This window comes from Engystomops pustulosus, chromosome 5, assembly GCF_040894005.1.
Source record: "Engystomops pustulosus chromosome 5, aEngPut4.maternal, whole genome shotgun sequence".
Classification (NCBI taxonomy): Eukaryota; Metazoa; Chordata; class Amphibia; order Anura; family Leptodactylidae; genus Engystomops; species Engystomops pustulosus.
Window position 1 is genome coordinate 35,858,495 of NC_092415.1, and position 15,638 is coordinate 35,874,132.

Here is a 15,638-nt window from a genome sequence, read left to right on the forward strand (position 1 = left end):
ACGAACTTTCAGCCTCTCTCTCTGCTGCCAGAGCCTCTTCCCATCTGGTGAAAGGGCATCTCGCTCACCTGGTGTAGGACCATGTCCCATCTGTAGCCAATCTCGCACTTTTCGTATCTGGAGATCACTTTGCTGCCTATTCCTCCAATCTTCTTCAGACCCTCCAGTCCAAACTTCAGCTTCGATATCCTGAACTGCAACAGACTTATGAGGCAGCATGGGTTGACTGAAGTCAGGAGTCTCATCTCCTTCACGGTCTTCATCTGTGGTACCAGTGGGTCTGTCCACAGGGTTACGGGATAACGCATCTGCATTAGCATTTTCCTGTCCCGGACGGTACTGTGTTTTAAAGTTAAACTTACTGAGCCGGGCCATCCACCGCTGCTCCAACGCCCCCAACTTGGCATTCTCCAGATGAACTAAAGGGTTATTGTCGGTCATCAATGTGAACTGTGCCCCTGTCAAGATATCAGAAAACTTCTCTGTAATGGCCCAAACAACAGCCAGCAATTCTAGCTGGCTCTAACTGTAGTTATCAGGGTTCTTTTCCCCATCTCTTAAAGTCCGGCTGGCGTATGCTATGACTCTCTCTTGGCCTCCTTGCACCTGGGTCAGCACAGCCCCCAAACCTTTCAAGCTCCCATCAGTCTGTAGCACAAAGGGCAAATTATAATCCGCATAAGCCAGAATCGGAGCACTGGTTAAGAGTCTCTTTAGTTCCAAAAAAGCCTGTTCTGCATCATCATTCCAGGAGAGCACTCTTCGCTTGGCCTCCTCTGGGGTGGCTCCCTGAAGAAGGGCATACAAAGGGGCTGCAATCTTAGCAAAGTCTTTAAGGAAACGCCTATAATAGCCCACTAACCCCAAGAAGTACCGCAGTTCATTCACTATACGGGGGGTTGGCCATTGCTGCACTGCACGTACCTTAGAGTCCACGGGCTGGACCCCATCTTTGGAAACGATATGGCCCAAATATTCTATGCTCTCCCGGAACAAATGACATTTGTGGGGCTTCAACTTCAAACCGTGGACCTCCAGTCTTGCTAACACCTGGTCAAGCTGCTTCAGGTGCTCCGTGAATGAGGAGGAAAATATGATAATGTCATCAAGGTAGATGAGCAGACACTCATAGTTTAAGTCCCCCAGGCATAGCTCCATCAGTCTCTGGAACGTGGCAGGTGCATTGTTTAGTCCAAATGGCATGCGCAGGAACTCAAACAGCCCCATGGGGGTAACAAAGGCTGTTTTCTCCCGATCCTTCTCAGCGATTGGCACCTGCCAGTACCCACTAGCCAAGTCCAGTGTAGAAAAGTATTGAGCACGCCCCAGTGCTGCCAACGAATCCTCAATGCGGGGAAGTGGGTAAGCATCTCTTACTGTGCAAGCATTAAGACATCTGTAATCCACACAGAACCGGAGGGTCCCATCCTTTTTTCTTCACTAACACAATTGGAGAAGCCCATGGGCTCTTGCTGGGACGGATGACCTCCTTCTCTTGCATTTGTTTTAACATGGCCTTGACCTCTTGATACAGGGCTGGAGGAATCTGTCTGTAACGCTGCCTGATTGGGTGAGCATCCCCAGTTGGGATCTCATGTTGTAGTGTCTGTGTAAGGCCAAAGTCTGCCTCATGTAGGGAGAAAGCACCCAGGTGGGCGGCTAGGACTGAGGATAGTTTGGACTTCTCTGCTGTGGTTAACCCCGTCCCCTCTGAGCACACTTCATTCAGGATTTTCTCAGCCGAGAGGGGGTGGTTCTCTGCCCTCACTTGGCACAGGGTGACTGCTCCCGCTTCTGTCCCACTGACCTCCAGTTCCCATGAAAACTGACCTGAGGTCTGTACTTCCTGTACTGGATACACTTCTGCCATGTGTTCTCGGGGTGGCAACGTCACTACATGGTCATTCACGTTCATTACCCGAACCAGGACACGGCCATCTTGCACATCGCACAAGGTGCGGCCCACAGCTACTCCTTCCATTTGAAGACTGGGTTCCACCATCACTGTAGTACCTTGTAACTTTAGTCCCGTGCCTACAGGCAGTGGAACCAGCAACTCATGTCTTGCCGGCACACGTAATGCTCTGGAATGGGGTACTCTTATGCTTCCCAGTCGGCCAGTGACTCCTTCCAGCTCTGCCTTGATCCGGCACTGTCTAAAAGCTCTCTGTAAAGCACTGTGGGGTGGACGATTATCAGGAACATGTTTCCAATACTTTGGCCCCAACTCACGAGCCATGAGTCCATCAAGGGCTTGCAACACATTCATGCCAAGGATAACTGGCACTTGAGAGTCCATGGTGTTCTGCACTACCACTACACCTTTTCCTTTCACCATACGACCCCAGATCTCGATGTCAGCTTGCATGACTCCCAGGGTTTGGATTGGAAGGTTATTGGCTGCTTTTAAGTTCACCCACGATGCGCTGTCTTTATACATATTAGTTGAGAAATGTCTTTCAAATGCTGCCCGGGCCAGGGTTGTAACTTGGGAGCCCGTGTCCACTAAACATGGCAACTCTACTCCGTTTAACTTGGCTCTGACCACAGGACTCTCACCAACTAAGTCCTGGACTTCTAACAGGGGGCATAACTTCATGCTGCCTCCTGCGGTTTGCCCCACAACCGCAGGCGGATCTAGTTTAAATCCCCGGAGTTGGCAACAGCACCACGTCGCGGACAGTTTCTGGCCATATGGCCTACTTCACCACACTCCCAACACTTCCGTCTGCTTTCGTTCCTGTTTACGGTACCTCGTTCTCTTGTAGCTCTATTTCTACCACTTTCCTGGTTATGCTGCATCAGCCCGCCATTTTGGGTACACAGTGTCTCTTTGAGGTCTTGAAGTGCTTCCTCCAGAGAATTCAGCCTGAACTCCAATGTTCTCTTTCGAACGGGTGCTACCTGGATCTGCGTTACACCAGGAGTTGCTTCACACTCTTCCTCTCTCTCAAGCGTGATGGCTTCTTTCACTACTTGTTGAAGGGTGAGGTGAGTATCTAGCTTTACACGCTCTCTCAGAGTTCTCCGCAGTGGCTGGCTCCTCATGCCCAGTAGGAATTGATCTCGCATCACTAGCTCTGTGTTTGTGAAGGACGCTGCTCCCGCTACTTCTTTCTTTTCCAAAGCAGCCATAAGCTCCCGCAGACTATTTGCATACTGAGATAGTGTCTCATTCTCTTTCTGGTAACATGAGAAGAATCTTTTCCTTAATACTGCTTCTGAAGTCACATCCCCATATACATCCTCAAGAAGAGACAGAATCTGCTCAAACCTTTCTCTTTGGCGCGCTGGACGCAACATCACTGTTTTTCGGGCCTCTCCCTCCAGTGTACTTAGCGCCAATTCTGCTTTTAGATGTGGGGCTATATTACACAGTCGAGCCGCTCCTTCAAGTCTTTCCTTCCAGTCTTCCAGAGAAATGTTTTCCCCATTGAACTTGGGCAGGTGGCTAAATAGTGCTCTCACTGGGACTGTGTGTGGGGCGGAAGTAACTCTGTCATTCGCCATGTCTGTCTCCATCCTGCCGACTGCGCCAGATGTAATGTAGCAGGGGAGACGACAGACAACGTGCTGAATATAACAATAAACTTTACTGAACTAAAAATGAATACAGAAAATGTCCATGTAATGCAGATAATAATGCAGATGGATTTCCTTTAGCCTCACTGCAGGAATGTGGGTCTTTCTTCAGCCGCACGCCTGCGGGACGGGAGACTCCCTCTCCGTCCACGCTGTCCTAAGACCTCACCTGCAGACAGTCCTTTTCTGGTGCTCACCACCAGAGTTCTGGGCACAGTACTTTCTCTCCTTAGTACTAAGTAGGGGCTTATATCTTAGCAGGAGCACACAGGCACACCACCACTTCTGCCTCTTATCAGCTCCTCTGACCTCTCACACTCAATCACTTCCTGTTCCTGCTCCTTGCAGAATCTCCTCTTCTGTACCCTGGTGCCATCTACTGGACAAAGATCCACACTGCAGCCCCTTGTTACAAGTCTTTTTAATAGACGGCAATACAGGTTTTGCGGAAAAAGGAGAGGTAGAGAAGAAGAAGAAGACGAAGAGACCAGACTCAACAGTGCAGCGTCAAGAAGAGGCCGGACCGCCGAAGTGAGGGGAGGTCGCCATGACGCAGCCTGGTGGGAGGGCTAGTAGTCAAGGGGCATAACAGTGAAGAGCGGGAGTTGTTAGGGGGCGTGTTAGTAGGGACCGTTAGGGAAAGTCAGTCAGGCATCTGTTACGAGGAAAATAGGTCCCACCCACCCATCCACCCTATTTTCAACATGGGGAGGGTGTCAATTTGTCATAGCAGCTAAAAGGGGGCGGTGAGGGAGGAGCAAGGTCCTTGGAGTTGGTGGAGTGAGGGGGTAGAAAAGAGACCTGGTGGATAGGATTCATCTATTTAATTTGGTGGGCCACCTGGGGGATGGCGGTTTGGGCTCCCACTGGGTGGTGTCCCGGGGAGTGGAAAAAGGAGTAGAGACGACCATTACTGCACTCTATGGTGCCCTTGAATCGGAGGTGGCGGTTTGGGGTAAAGAGAAAAGTAGGGGTGCAGAATGGCTGTTACTCAATTTTGGTAACTCCAAGGACCTCACTTCCTCTTTGATTAAAAGGGGGGGGGGGGTGTTAAATTATTTAGCAGTTTGACTGTGTTTTTATTGTTGTATTGTTAATAAAAGGCTGCTGTGGCCAATTTAATCCAAGAAGAGTGTGTGAGTCTTTTTAATAGAAGACAATACAGGTTTTGCGGGAAAAGGAGAGGTAGAGAAGAAGAAGAAGACGAAGAGACCAGACTCAACAGTGCAGCGTCATGCCTCCTCCACGCTCACATGGCGTGGAGGTGGCATAGTCGCTAGAATAATCTCAGTAATCTCATTTGCTGGTATCACAGCACATAGTAGCAGCAGAAAAGATTGGAAGATGAGAGCAACTGGAGAATGGGGAGAGGTGAGTATCTACTGTTTATTATTTTTTGATTAAGCTGAAACAAAAAGGAGAGGGAAGAGAGGAGGCCCTCTGTAGATTATGGGGGCCCACAGGATGAGGGGATGACCTTGTGGCCACTATATTAAGGAGATATGCAGTTATTTGGGACAGTAAACCACTTACATGTCTATATGGACGGGTTTAGCATTACTAGCAGCCCTATAAAAATGTACACGCACACAACAATATGGGAAATTGGGCACCTGATAACAAGCCCCATAGAGATCTATGGTACATAAACACAATGCGGCAAGCACACAGCTCAGCTTTCCATGGAGAAGGGAAGAAGGGAGGGTGAGAAGTGCTCACTCCCCCACCCTTCTCCACCCGGCTGTGTGAATGAGGCCTTATAATTACCTGATTTCTTATCACATGCACAGTTAAGCCAGAGTGGTACACCGTGGATTTAGTCCATATGTGCCATATTTTGGGTACCTGTGAAGTGAAGCAGAGCTGAACAAACCTTTGACAGCGCCTATTAAATGTACCCAAATATTAAAGTAATATAAAAAGGTCACAGAAAATTAAAACAAAATTTTGCCAAGGTAGATGATAAAGGGGTTAAACTGAATCTTCTGTGTGGTAACATTTAAGGCTTTTTACTAGTCTGCTGACCACAGCAGACGATTATGATTGATGATTGTTTTGTTTTCTTGGACAATGATGAGATTCTCCTATTACTTTATTAGACCACTAATGATGATACAGTATGTGCATGTCTCTCCAGTATACTGCTGGCTCATATTGGACAGGTAGGAATATTATATATATCAAGTGGGTAGCACTTGTGCCTTGCAGCACTGGGGTCCTGGGTTCGAATCCGACCCAGGTCAACATCTGCAAAGAGTTTGTATGTTCTCTCCGTGTTTGTGTCTGTTTCCTCCGGGTCCTCCGGTTCCTCCCACACTCCAAAACATACCGGTAGGTTGTTTAGATTGTGAGCCCCATGGGGACAAGGACCAATTTGTCATGCTTTGAGCAGTGCTGCGTAATCTGTGTGCGCTATATAAATAAAGAATTATTATTAGATATCAAGTTAGCTGATTAGAGAGAGAAACTTGCAATTTTAGTAAGATAAGATATATGTAAGAGAAAGACAGATATTACAAATATAAAATACATTGAAAAATATTAAAATGCAGAGAGGGTTGGGGTTTGGATTGTTGGGTTGGACTTTAGGGAGAACCCTGTTCTGTTTTCCATAGTGTTTGATAAAGGCCTAAATTAGGCTTGCTGCTTCTATAAAGGAGTAATGGACATTGATAAAGACGAGGTTCGCACTCTTGCTTGCTTGTATCAAAAACTTTTATTTGTATCAAAAACTTGGACTTACTTGGACTTTATCTATAAAGGAGTGCTTAGATTTATGAATTTTTTTCACAATACAAAAAAAATATAACAATAACGATGCAATATATTACAAACCCTAATTAATATGTACAAAGTGCAAAAGAAACTCTATAATAATGCATCAAATTCAATACACATTAATATACTTCCATATAACCCCCCACCCATACAACCCCAGGGAGAAAAAAAAGATAATAAAATAATAAGATAAAAATAATAAAAATTTAAGCAAAATTATATAAAGTCGACAAACAAACAGAAAATAAATATATAAAAAATAAAAAAAAAATATTACCAAATACGTGGTCTATTCATCCATTATTGCCAGATATCCCTTAAAGGGAACCTACCACCACAATTCTACCTATAAAGGTAGATCGGGTGGTAGGTGGATGTAAGGGACGTGAGGATAGCCCTTTTTAGAGCTAATCCTCACGTCCCGGCTAACTTTTAATAAACTTTATTCCCCTAATATGTAAATTTACTTATGCGGCTACTGGAGCGTGGAGTAGCCGGGCACGAGGCTACACAGCGCGGCTACTCCACGCTCTAGTAGCCACGTTACTCCTCCTACTCTGTGTGTGCGGAGCGCAGCATCCGACAAGCCGGAGTTCTGCCCCATGCGCAGTAGCTCCGGCCTCGTAGCTGTGGCTGCTCAGCCGCGGACCTGCGTTCTGGGCGTCGAACACACAGGGTAGGAGGAGTAACGTGGCTACTGGGACGTGGAGTAACCGTGCTGTGTAGCCTCGTGCCCGGCTACTCCACGCCCCAGTAGCCGCATAAGTAAATTTACATATTAGGGGAATAAAGTTTATTAAAAGTTAGCGGGGTAGGTGCCCTTTAAAGGGATTTTCTACCTGATGAGTAGTATGAGAGGTTGAGTACCCTAATCCTACAGCACCCTGGATTACTAGAAGTGAGATGTTTCGGACCCTGGAAGGGGTAAGCAGGGTCGTCTAATTATTGTTTTACAGACACTCCCTGCATGCAGGGGATCCAGGAGGCACAGAAAGTGAGATAAACGTAAAAAAAGGTGAATAAACCCACTAAATAGAGAGGATCAAAGCCAATGGGTCACGCTCAGGTGAAAGACTACTCTGCACAAGTTAGTGTCACAATGTACATAAGAGATACTGTATATGTATATACATTTCACGGGCGATTTATAAAGGACATTGCTTGGTCAATCACATTGCTGCTTTAATTTCAGATTTTGAATTTTAAAAATGAAAGCTGTATTCTGATTGGTCACCCATGGCAACAAAGTCAGAAAGACAGTTTTTTTTACACCATTTCTTAAAGCTGCCCACAATCAATATATATGTGATCCCAGGAGCTGCTGACATGTCACTTCTAAAGGCCAATAGGGGCCCTGAACCCCTTTGGAGGGACTGGGATAGAAAAGCCCAAAAATCTGGACTCAGATGCACTGTGTACAGTGTGAATGGAGACGAGTACACAGGGGAATGGATGAATAATCTGATGCATGGTGAGGCTGGGTATATGTGCATATTGGCGCTCATTTACTAAGGGTCCGCGGGCCACATTTTCGCCGGGTTTCCCTACGATTTCCGATTTGCGCCGCATTTAACAGGGTTTTTTGGCGCACGCGATTCATGCGACAAGAATCGGGGGACGTAGCCATCGGACAACTCGACGGATTCGAACTACGTGCGGATTTAAAATTCAAATTGTGTCGCAATACACCCAGAAAAACAAGGTGAACTCTGTCGGACCACAGCAGGGAAGCGACACATGCAGGAAATCGGACGCACGAGCTACGTGAAACGTGCCGGACTTCATCTTCGTCGGAATTCCCGGATCGGGGATCGCGACAGGACCCGGTAAGTAAATTTGCCCCATTGTGTTCAGTAGTGGATTATGAAGTAGGTGTTTGGGCGGTAGCCCGGGGCCCAAGCCATCTTGGGGGCCCATGGGCACTCAAACCACCCACCAAATTTTATACTCAGAAGACGCCTAACCCATGAAATCCTTACATCTGTTCCTGCTCTCAATATACGTGTATACAACAGTCATTTCAGGACCTTTGTATGTCCTGCAAAGGTCCTGAAACCACAGATTAAAAGCCGATAGAAGATACACATCCTCCATTCCCCTAGAAGCGCGATTCAGGTATAGATACAGATGTAGGAAGTAGTTCCAGGCTTGTAGGGGCTATAATATTCATACATCCCAGGACTCATCCGCCCCTGATTGTTCTCAAAAATACAGATAAGCACATATCCTAAACAATCCAAAACTACGTTACTACACTGCTCTAATATTCCCATTCCTTCCATAGACAGCTGATGTAAGTAATACTGTAGATCTTATGATCTCTGATGCTGCAGTATCTGGGGCTGTGTAGCTAATATAACATGAAACACTCCTCTAGTGTTGTATATTATGTTATACAGTATGTACCCAGCTCCACTTTTTCTTGTAACTGCTATTTCAGGAAAAGGCAAATATATCTACAAAAATGACAATGCCATATACCAAGGAGACTGGATCCGTGGGAAGAGGGACGGATATGGGACGTATGACGTGAAAGATGCCGACACTGGAGAATACATCAGGGTTTACGCTGGAGAATGGATGAACGACAAGAAACATGTGAGTTCAATGTAATGTGACTGGGGGAGAGCATCTATCAGATGCAGGACAGAAAATCTCCTCTAAGGTGAACTGCCGGCCGGAGGGCCGACACCCTGCCGATAGGCCACTTAAAGGCCACTTACAAAATATGCCAAATATAGATGATAGAAACTGCTCCCATCTCTGGGACCTGCAACTATCTTGGGAACAAGGGTCTGCTGACCGAGAAATGGGTATGCATCTGACGCACCCCACTCATCATTCAACTGGGACTATAATGTCCTAGAGTTGGGTCACTACAAAATGTGTAGTCTGGAATTCTTGGTGGAGTGCCCTTGGACTTTGTAACTCAGGCATCCAGCTTTCTAGGTAACTCAGCTTTTCCAATCTATTCCCTATGAAAATCCTCCTGTCTTAGGCTGCATTGTGGTGATGCTACAGGTTGCCCACTGGAATTTTCCAGAAGCTGAGACATAAAATATTTAAGTATAGGCTCAGACCTAGGCTCAGGATTTTTAGTATTTCCAGTAGCGACAGGCAGTCTGGCTCTTTATAGTGAGCTGGATCATTAGGTTAAACTCACTTTAAAAAGCCGGCTCTTGTGGCTCCTGAATGGCTTCCTATGTTATTACATAGGGAGATGTTTTCATGCAGCCAGCCACCCATCTCCACTCCACTTTTAAAAATAAAATTTACAGATTAAAAGAGGGCCTGGTGATGGGGTAGAGGTGGGGCTATCTAATGAGCTGTCAGCTCTCGGTGAAGAGAGTTTCGTGAATGACCCATCACTACTTTCCGGAGTGGTTTTTTGACGTCACTCCCAAAGGAGATTGATTTAGCCCTAATTGTTACACCTGCAACAAGGGAAGATTTATGGCACTTCAGCTAGCCATTGGTCAGCCTTTTGTATGTCATCAGAGTGGAGCATTACACAGCCTCTTACTGCTGCTCACCTGTTTGCCTCATGTCCTAATAAAGGAACTGTAATGGCATCACAGGCCTCCCCTGTACCATCAGCCAGGACCTATTATCACCTATTCCAAAAGTGCCAAATGAGGTACCTTGTTACCACGCAGCCCCCCTCTTCTTGCTTCACTCTGCTGGCCCCAACGGGTGTAGACGAGGCCTACGTTAGGACTGTGCTATTATGACATCTGCGACTAGGCCATAACCCAGCCAGCCATTCAGTTCCTGGCATACAGCTGGGGATGTTGCATATGCTCTCTATTTAGCCGTTCCCAAAATAGGTCCAGGTTCAAGAGGTGGGAGCAGCTTCCATCATCATCATGTCATAAACAGTCTAGAATGGAAAACCCCTTCAATGTCACTGCAGTACCAAGCACTGCCACTGTACAATCTCTTCAACAAGACCCAGATACAATAAATCATGTGAATACAGGGATGTAATAAGTGGAATATGACATGTTCACTATTGGTTGTGTCTTTCTAGGGAACTGGAACTTACTATTACATAAAGGATGAATGTTATGAAGGAGGCTGGGAGTGTGGTAAAAGAAGCGGATGGGGCAAGATGACATACGGTAATGGGGACATGTATGAAGGAGAATGGCGCAATGACAAGCACTGCGGACAAGGGATTCTATTCTTAGGTATTTCCTGAATATTATACATAAATTCACTTCTTTTCTATTGCATCAATTAGAATAGTGGCCCCCAATCTGTGGATCCCTGAAATTAAAGCTCCCAGTATCGTAGTAAATGCTGGGGGGGGGGGGGGTGCAGTATCACAACAGGCATAATTTGGGACTTCTGCTTTACTGTATGAGTCCCACCTATGAAGAAAATTTTAACCTATTTAAACACTTTGTCTCTGTGGAGTTGGAGTCCACAAAATATATAATACACTGTTAAAGGAAATCTACCACCAGGATGAAGGATTGTAAAACAAGGACACTGACACACAAGTGTGTTCTCCTTCTGGCAGGATCTGCTCTTCTTTAACCCCTTAACGCTCTGCGCCGTAGCTCTACGGCGCAGAGGTATAAGGGATGTGTGAAGAGGGCTCACGGGCTGAGTCCTCTTCATACAAAGGTGGGGATTTTTGCATTTTGCACAAAACCCCCACCGCTAATAACCGCGGTCGGTGCTTGCACCGAACGTGGCTATTAACACCTTCTTTGCCGCCGGCAAAGTCGCCGGCGGCGTTTAAAAGACGGCGGTGCGCGGGCGCCGCCATCTTTTTTTCGATCGCCACGCCCCCGAACGTCATCGGGGGGCGGCGATCGGTTGCCATGGTAGCCTCGTGTCTTCTCTTGACACGAGGCTACATGGCAGCTGCAGATTCGTTACAATGAGCCAGTGGCTCGTTGTAATGAATGTGCTGCAAAAATGCCATATATTGCAATACAGAAGTATTGCAGTATATGGTAGCAGTGATCTGACCATCTAGGGTTAATGTACCCTAGATGGTCTAAAAGATAGTGAAAAAAAAAAGAAAAAAAAAAGTTTAAAAAATAAAAAAAATTAATAAAATATTAAAAATTCAAATCACCCCCCTTTCCCTAGAACTGATATAAAACATGATAAACAGTAAAAATCACAAACATATTAGGTATCGCCGCGTCCCAAAATGTCCGATCTATCAAAATATAAAAACGGTTATGGGCGGCGGTGACCTCCGAGGCGGGAAATGGCGCCCAAATGTCCGAAATGCGACTTTTACACCTTTTTACATAACATAAAAAATGAAATAAAAAATGATCAAAATGTCGCACAGACCTCAAAATGGTAGCAATGAAAACGTCGCTTCATTTCGCAAAAAAATGACCCCTCACACATCTCCGTGCGCCAAAGTATGAAAAAGTTATTAGCGTCAGAAGATGGCAAAAAAATTTTTTTCTTTTTTGTACACATTCGTTTTATTTTTGAAAATGTATTAAAACACAATAAAACCTATATAAATTTGGTATCACCGCGATCGCACCGAACCAAAGAATAAAGTAGGCATGTTATTTGAAGCGAAGAGTGAAAGTCGTAAAAACTGAGCCCACAAGAACATGACGCACGTGCGGTTTTTTTTCAATTTTTCCACGTTTGGAATTTTTTTTCAGCTTCACAGTACACGGCATGTTAAAATGAATAACATTACGGGAAAGTAAAATTTGTTACGCACAAAATAAGCCCTCACACAGGTCTGTACACGTAAAAATGAAAAAGTTATGGATTTTTGAAGTTGGAGAGCGAGAAATGAGGCGAAAAACCCTCCGTCCTTAAGGGGTTAAGGCTTTAAAAATATGGAAATGAGCCTGAGGGGCTTTGGGCTTCATTAACACTGATGGAGCCCAGAGCACCTCAAGCTCATTTGCATAATTTTTATCTTTTTTGGGGGAAAAACCAGGGGATAAGAAGCTGTGGATCTTGCCAGAGAGGGCACATACCAGTATGTCAATGTGCTTGGCTTACAGTCCTAGTTGTAGAAGTCATTTAAAGTTTGATTAATGCAGTATGTGCTGAATATTTTTTCATAGGAATTTGGGAAATGTCTTTTCTATTCCTGATTTAAGGATTTAGGGCAGGGGTGAACAACCTTTATTGGTCACATGAGGGCCACATTGTCATACTGCTCAATGTAAAGGGGCTGCCGCTGCACCCGTAACCAGCAGCCTAGATGCACAAACAACCACAGTACAGCACAGAATACCCCCCCCCCCCACACACACACACACAGACATTTTAAATAGTACAGAACAGCAATAAATACCACAACAGCAACCAAATATTGCATACAAAGCAGACAAAAATAATGGAGACCCCAGAGCAGATAATAACAGTGGACACCCCAGAGCACACAAAGATAATACTGGAGACCCTTAGCAGACAAATACTGAAGACACCCAGAGAAGATAAATACTAGAGAACCGGAGGAGACAAAAAATAAATACTTGCCTTCCTGGCTCCTCTTCTGTTCCCTGCACCACACAGCAGCTGCTTCTCTCCATGTGTCACTCTGTATCCTGTGCTGGCTTTATGAGCCTTATTCAGGACCTTGAGCTTACCTGCACCAGGAAAGGTAGAGGACCTAGAGCAGTGCAGCCCTGATGACAAGTATTTACCACTCCTGGTTCCTCTCCTGCTTTTCTTACCCGCACTTCACTGAGTGGTGCATACCTCCAATATCAGAAGTCAGAGTAGACCTGCAGGAGAGGAACTGGCTCCAGGGACGTCTCAGCTGCACTCATTAGTCTGATTGTCACCAAGGTGCTGGTCACAATGGGGTTAATCGGTCATGATTTGCCTGTTGGCCGCAGGTAAACAGGAGCCGGAAAACAGGACTGTGGAGTTGGAGTCACAATTAGGGAAGTTGAGGAGTCAGAGTTGGACGTTTGGTTTACTGACTCCACATCCCTGGTCTGTGTTAACAGCAAACAAGAATTGCTATGAAGGTTCCTTCGAGGACGGAATGAAGCATGGACCCGGGAAGTTTTATTACATGGACACAGACAGAGTCTATGATGGGTTTTGGATTAAAGATGTCCCCAAGTGTGGGACTCTAGAGGACATCGGCTATGAAGCAATGGGCACCAGGAAATGTCCCATTCCTAAGGTATAGAGACAGATGAATTTTTGTATCTGAATTGAATGTCTAAAATTGAAATACGTCTTTAATAACAGAAATAGTCTTAAAACATCTTTATCTCAAGGGTTTTTTTTTTTTTAAAGGTGGAAATGGCTGACCCCAAAAGAGTCCTTGAAGAAGCTCAAAGAAAAATTCTTCAAAAAGGAGAATAAGCCTTCCCAAGCCGTAACCAGAAGAATAAAAAAAACATTATCTACAATCAACAATATCTACTGTGCTCATCTTACAGAAGTCCTGGGCAAGCTGCCTCAAATCTTAAAGGGGTTGGCCACAATTACCTAGGGAATTGTACCTGATTAACGTTGGTAATTGTGGTGAACCCCTATCGAGGTACAAATAATAATAACATTTCCTGAACTTTATTCAACATATGTCACAATTATTTCAGATTTTTTTTTTGGATGCATAACCATAATATTTATAACACACATATGACACATTATAAATATCTGTGCCTTTAAATCAACTTCAAAGGTTTTGGCTGCTGTTGATTGTATCCTCCATACTGATAAATCATTACTGATTAACTCCAATCCATTATGCAAAGTGTCACAGGAGAGCAGTCAAGTCCTGGCAAGTGCCCTGCCTAATGACTCCACTGCGCGCTGATGGCAATGTCACTCTGCACCTCGGTACAATCTCTTGCCTCCACCATTAACTCTTACCCTACACATGTACAATATAGTCTATGCTAAAGGGAAAGCACCTCAAGATTGACAGATGGTTGTAGCAACGGGAAAAATGATGGCAATGTATTAAACATTGGGCTGGCCATTCTTTTACATAAACTGCCCATGTGACCTTACTGCCTTGTGGATAATCCCTGATAATTTACCTTTGAGCTGTGTGCAGAGTCTCCATGATTCTTTGTTTACATCTATCAGGTCTGCTGAATAGGAGGAGCTGCAGTAGCAGATTATGACTCATCTTGCTCCCTCCCCTTTCCCCATCTCTGTCAGTATAGATGGACTGTGAGAAGAGAGACACAGTGGGAAATGCATACCTCCCAACCGTCCCGTTTTGGGCGGGACAGTCCCGTTTTTTAACCCTTGTCCCGCCTGCACGGACCGTTAAGTGAAAGTCCCGGTTTTTTTGCGGTTTCACGGATTTTTCCGTTTTGTCCCGCCCCCGAGTCCCGCCCCCCCCGAGTCCCGCCCCCGAGTCCCGCCCCCGTCCTGCTCAGGATACAGAGAAGCCAGGGGGCGGGGTACAGCGTCCTCCTCCTCTCCAGCTCCCGGGCTGTCTGCTGCAGAGCCGGCACCTCCCCCATCCCCTCCCCTGGGAGGCAGAGCCCTCCCTGTCCTCAGGCTGCCACTTGCAGGCACATGGATGGATGGATGGATGGAGCAGTGCAGAGTGTCATGTTCTCTGCACTGCCCCTGCACAGCAGCCCCAGGGGATCATCCTCCGTGCAGGCAGGAACTCTCCAGCACTGCTACATCAATGGCTCCCTGCCCCCACCTCCTCCTGCTCCTCACTGAAGTTCGTCTGATGAAGCAGAGCCGAGTGTGTGCAGCTGCTGCAGTGTGATAACAGGTACTCTACAGTGACTGCAGGCAGCAGCTAAAGGGTTAAACACTTTCCTCCATAGACCCCCTGCCCCCATCCCTAACCCCCCCAGTGCCCTTCTATTCTGCTTTTATTGTACCATATACTTAATCCCTTAACCCCTTAAGGACGCAGGGTTTTTCTCTCATTTCTCGCTCTCCAACTTCAAAAATCCATAACTTTTTCATTTTTCCGTGTACAGAGCTGTGTGAGGGCTTATTTTGTGCGTAACAAATTTTACTTTCCCGTAATGTTATTTATTTTAACATGCCGTGTACTGCGAAGCTGCAAAAAATTCCAAATGTGGAAAAAAATTTTTAAAAAACCGCACATGTCACGTTCTTGTGGGCTCAGTTTTTTCGACTTTGACTGTGCACTCAAAATAACACCTCAGCTTTATTCTTTGGTTTGGTGCGATCGCGGTGATACCGGATTTATAGGTTTTATTGTGTTTTAATACATTTTCAAAAATTAAACGCATGTGTGCAAAAAAAAAAAAAAATTTTTGCCATCTTCTGACGCTAATAACTTTTTCATATTTCGGTGCACGGAG

The 15,638-nt window shown here is 45.6% G+C and overlaps 1 protein-coding gene across 1 annotated transcript; it reads left to right on the forward strand.

Moving 5' to 3' along the window:
• Positions 1-7,607: 7,607 nt before the first annotated feature.
• On the forward strand, positions 7,608-13,727 carry LOC140133979 (MORN repeat-containing protein 3-like). The gene is made up of 5 exons (XM_072154651.1): positions 7,608-7,831; positions 8,801-8,958; positions 10,391-10,550; positions 13,323-13,504; positions 13,621-13,727. The coding sequence occupies exons 1-5, from the start codon at positions 7,687-7,689 to the stop codon at positions 13,687-13,689; spliced, it is 714 nt and encodes a 237-aa protein (XP_072010752.1). The 5' UTR covers positions 7,608-7,686; the 3' UTR covers positions 13,690-13,727.
• Positions 13,728-15,638: the final 1,911 nt, after the last annotated feature.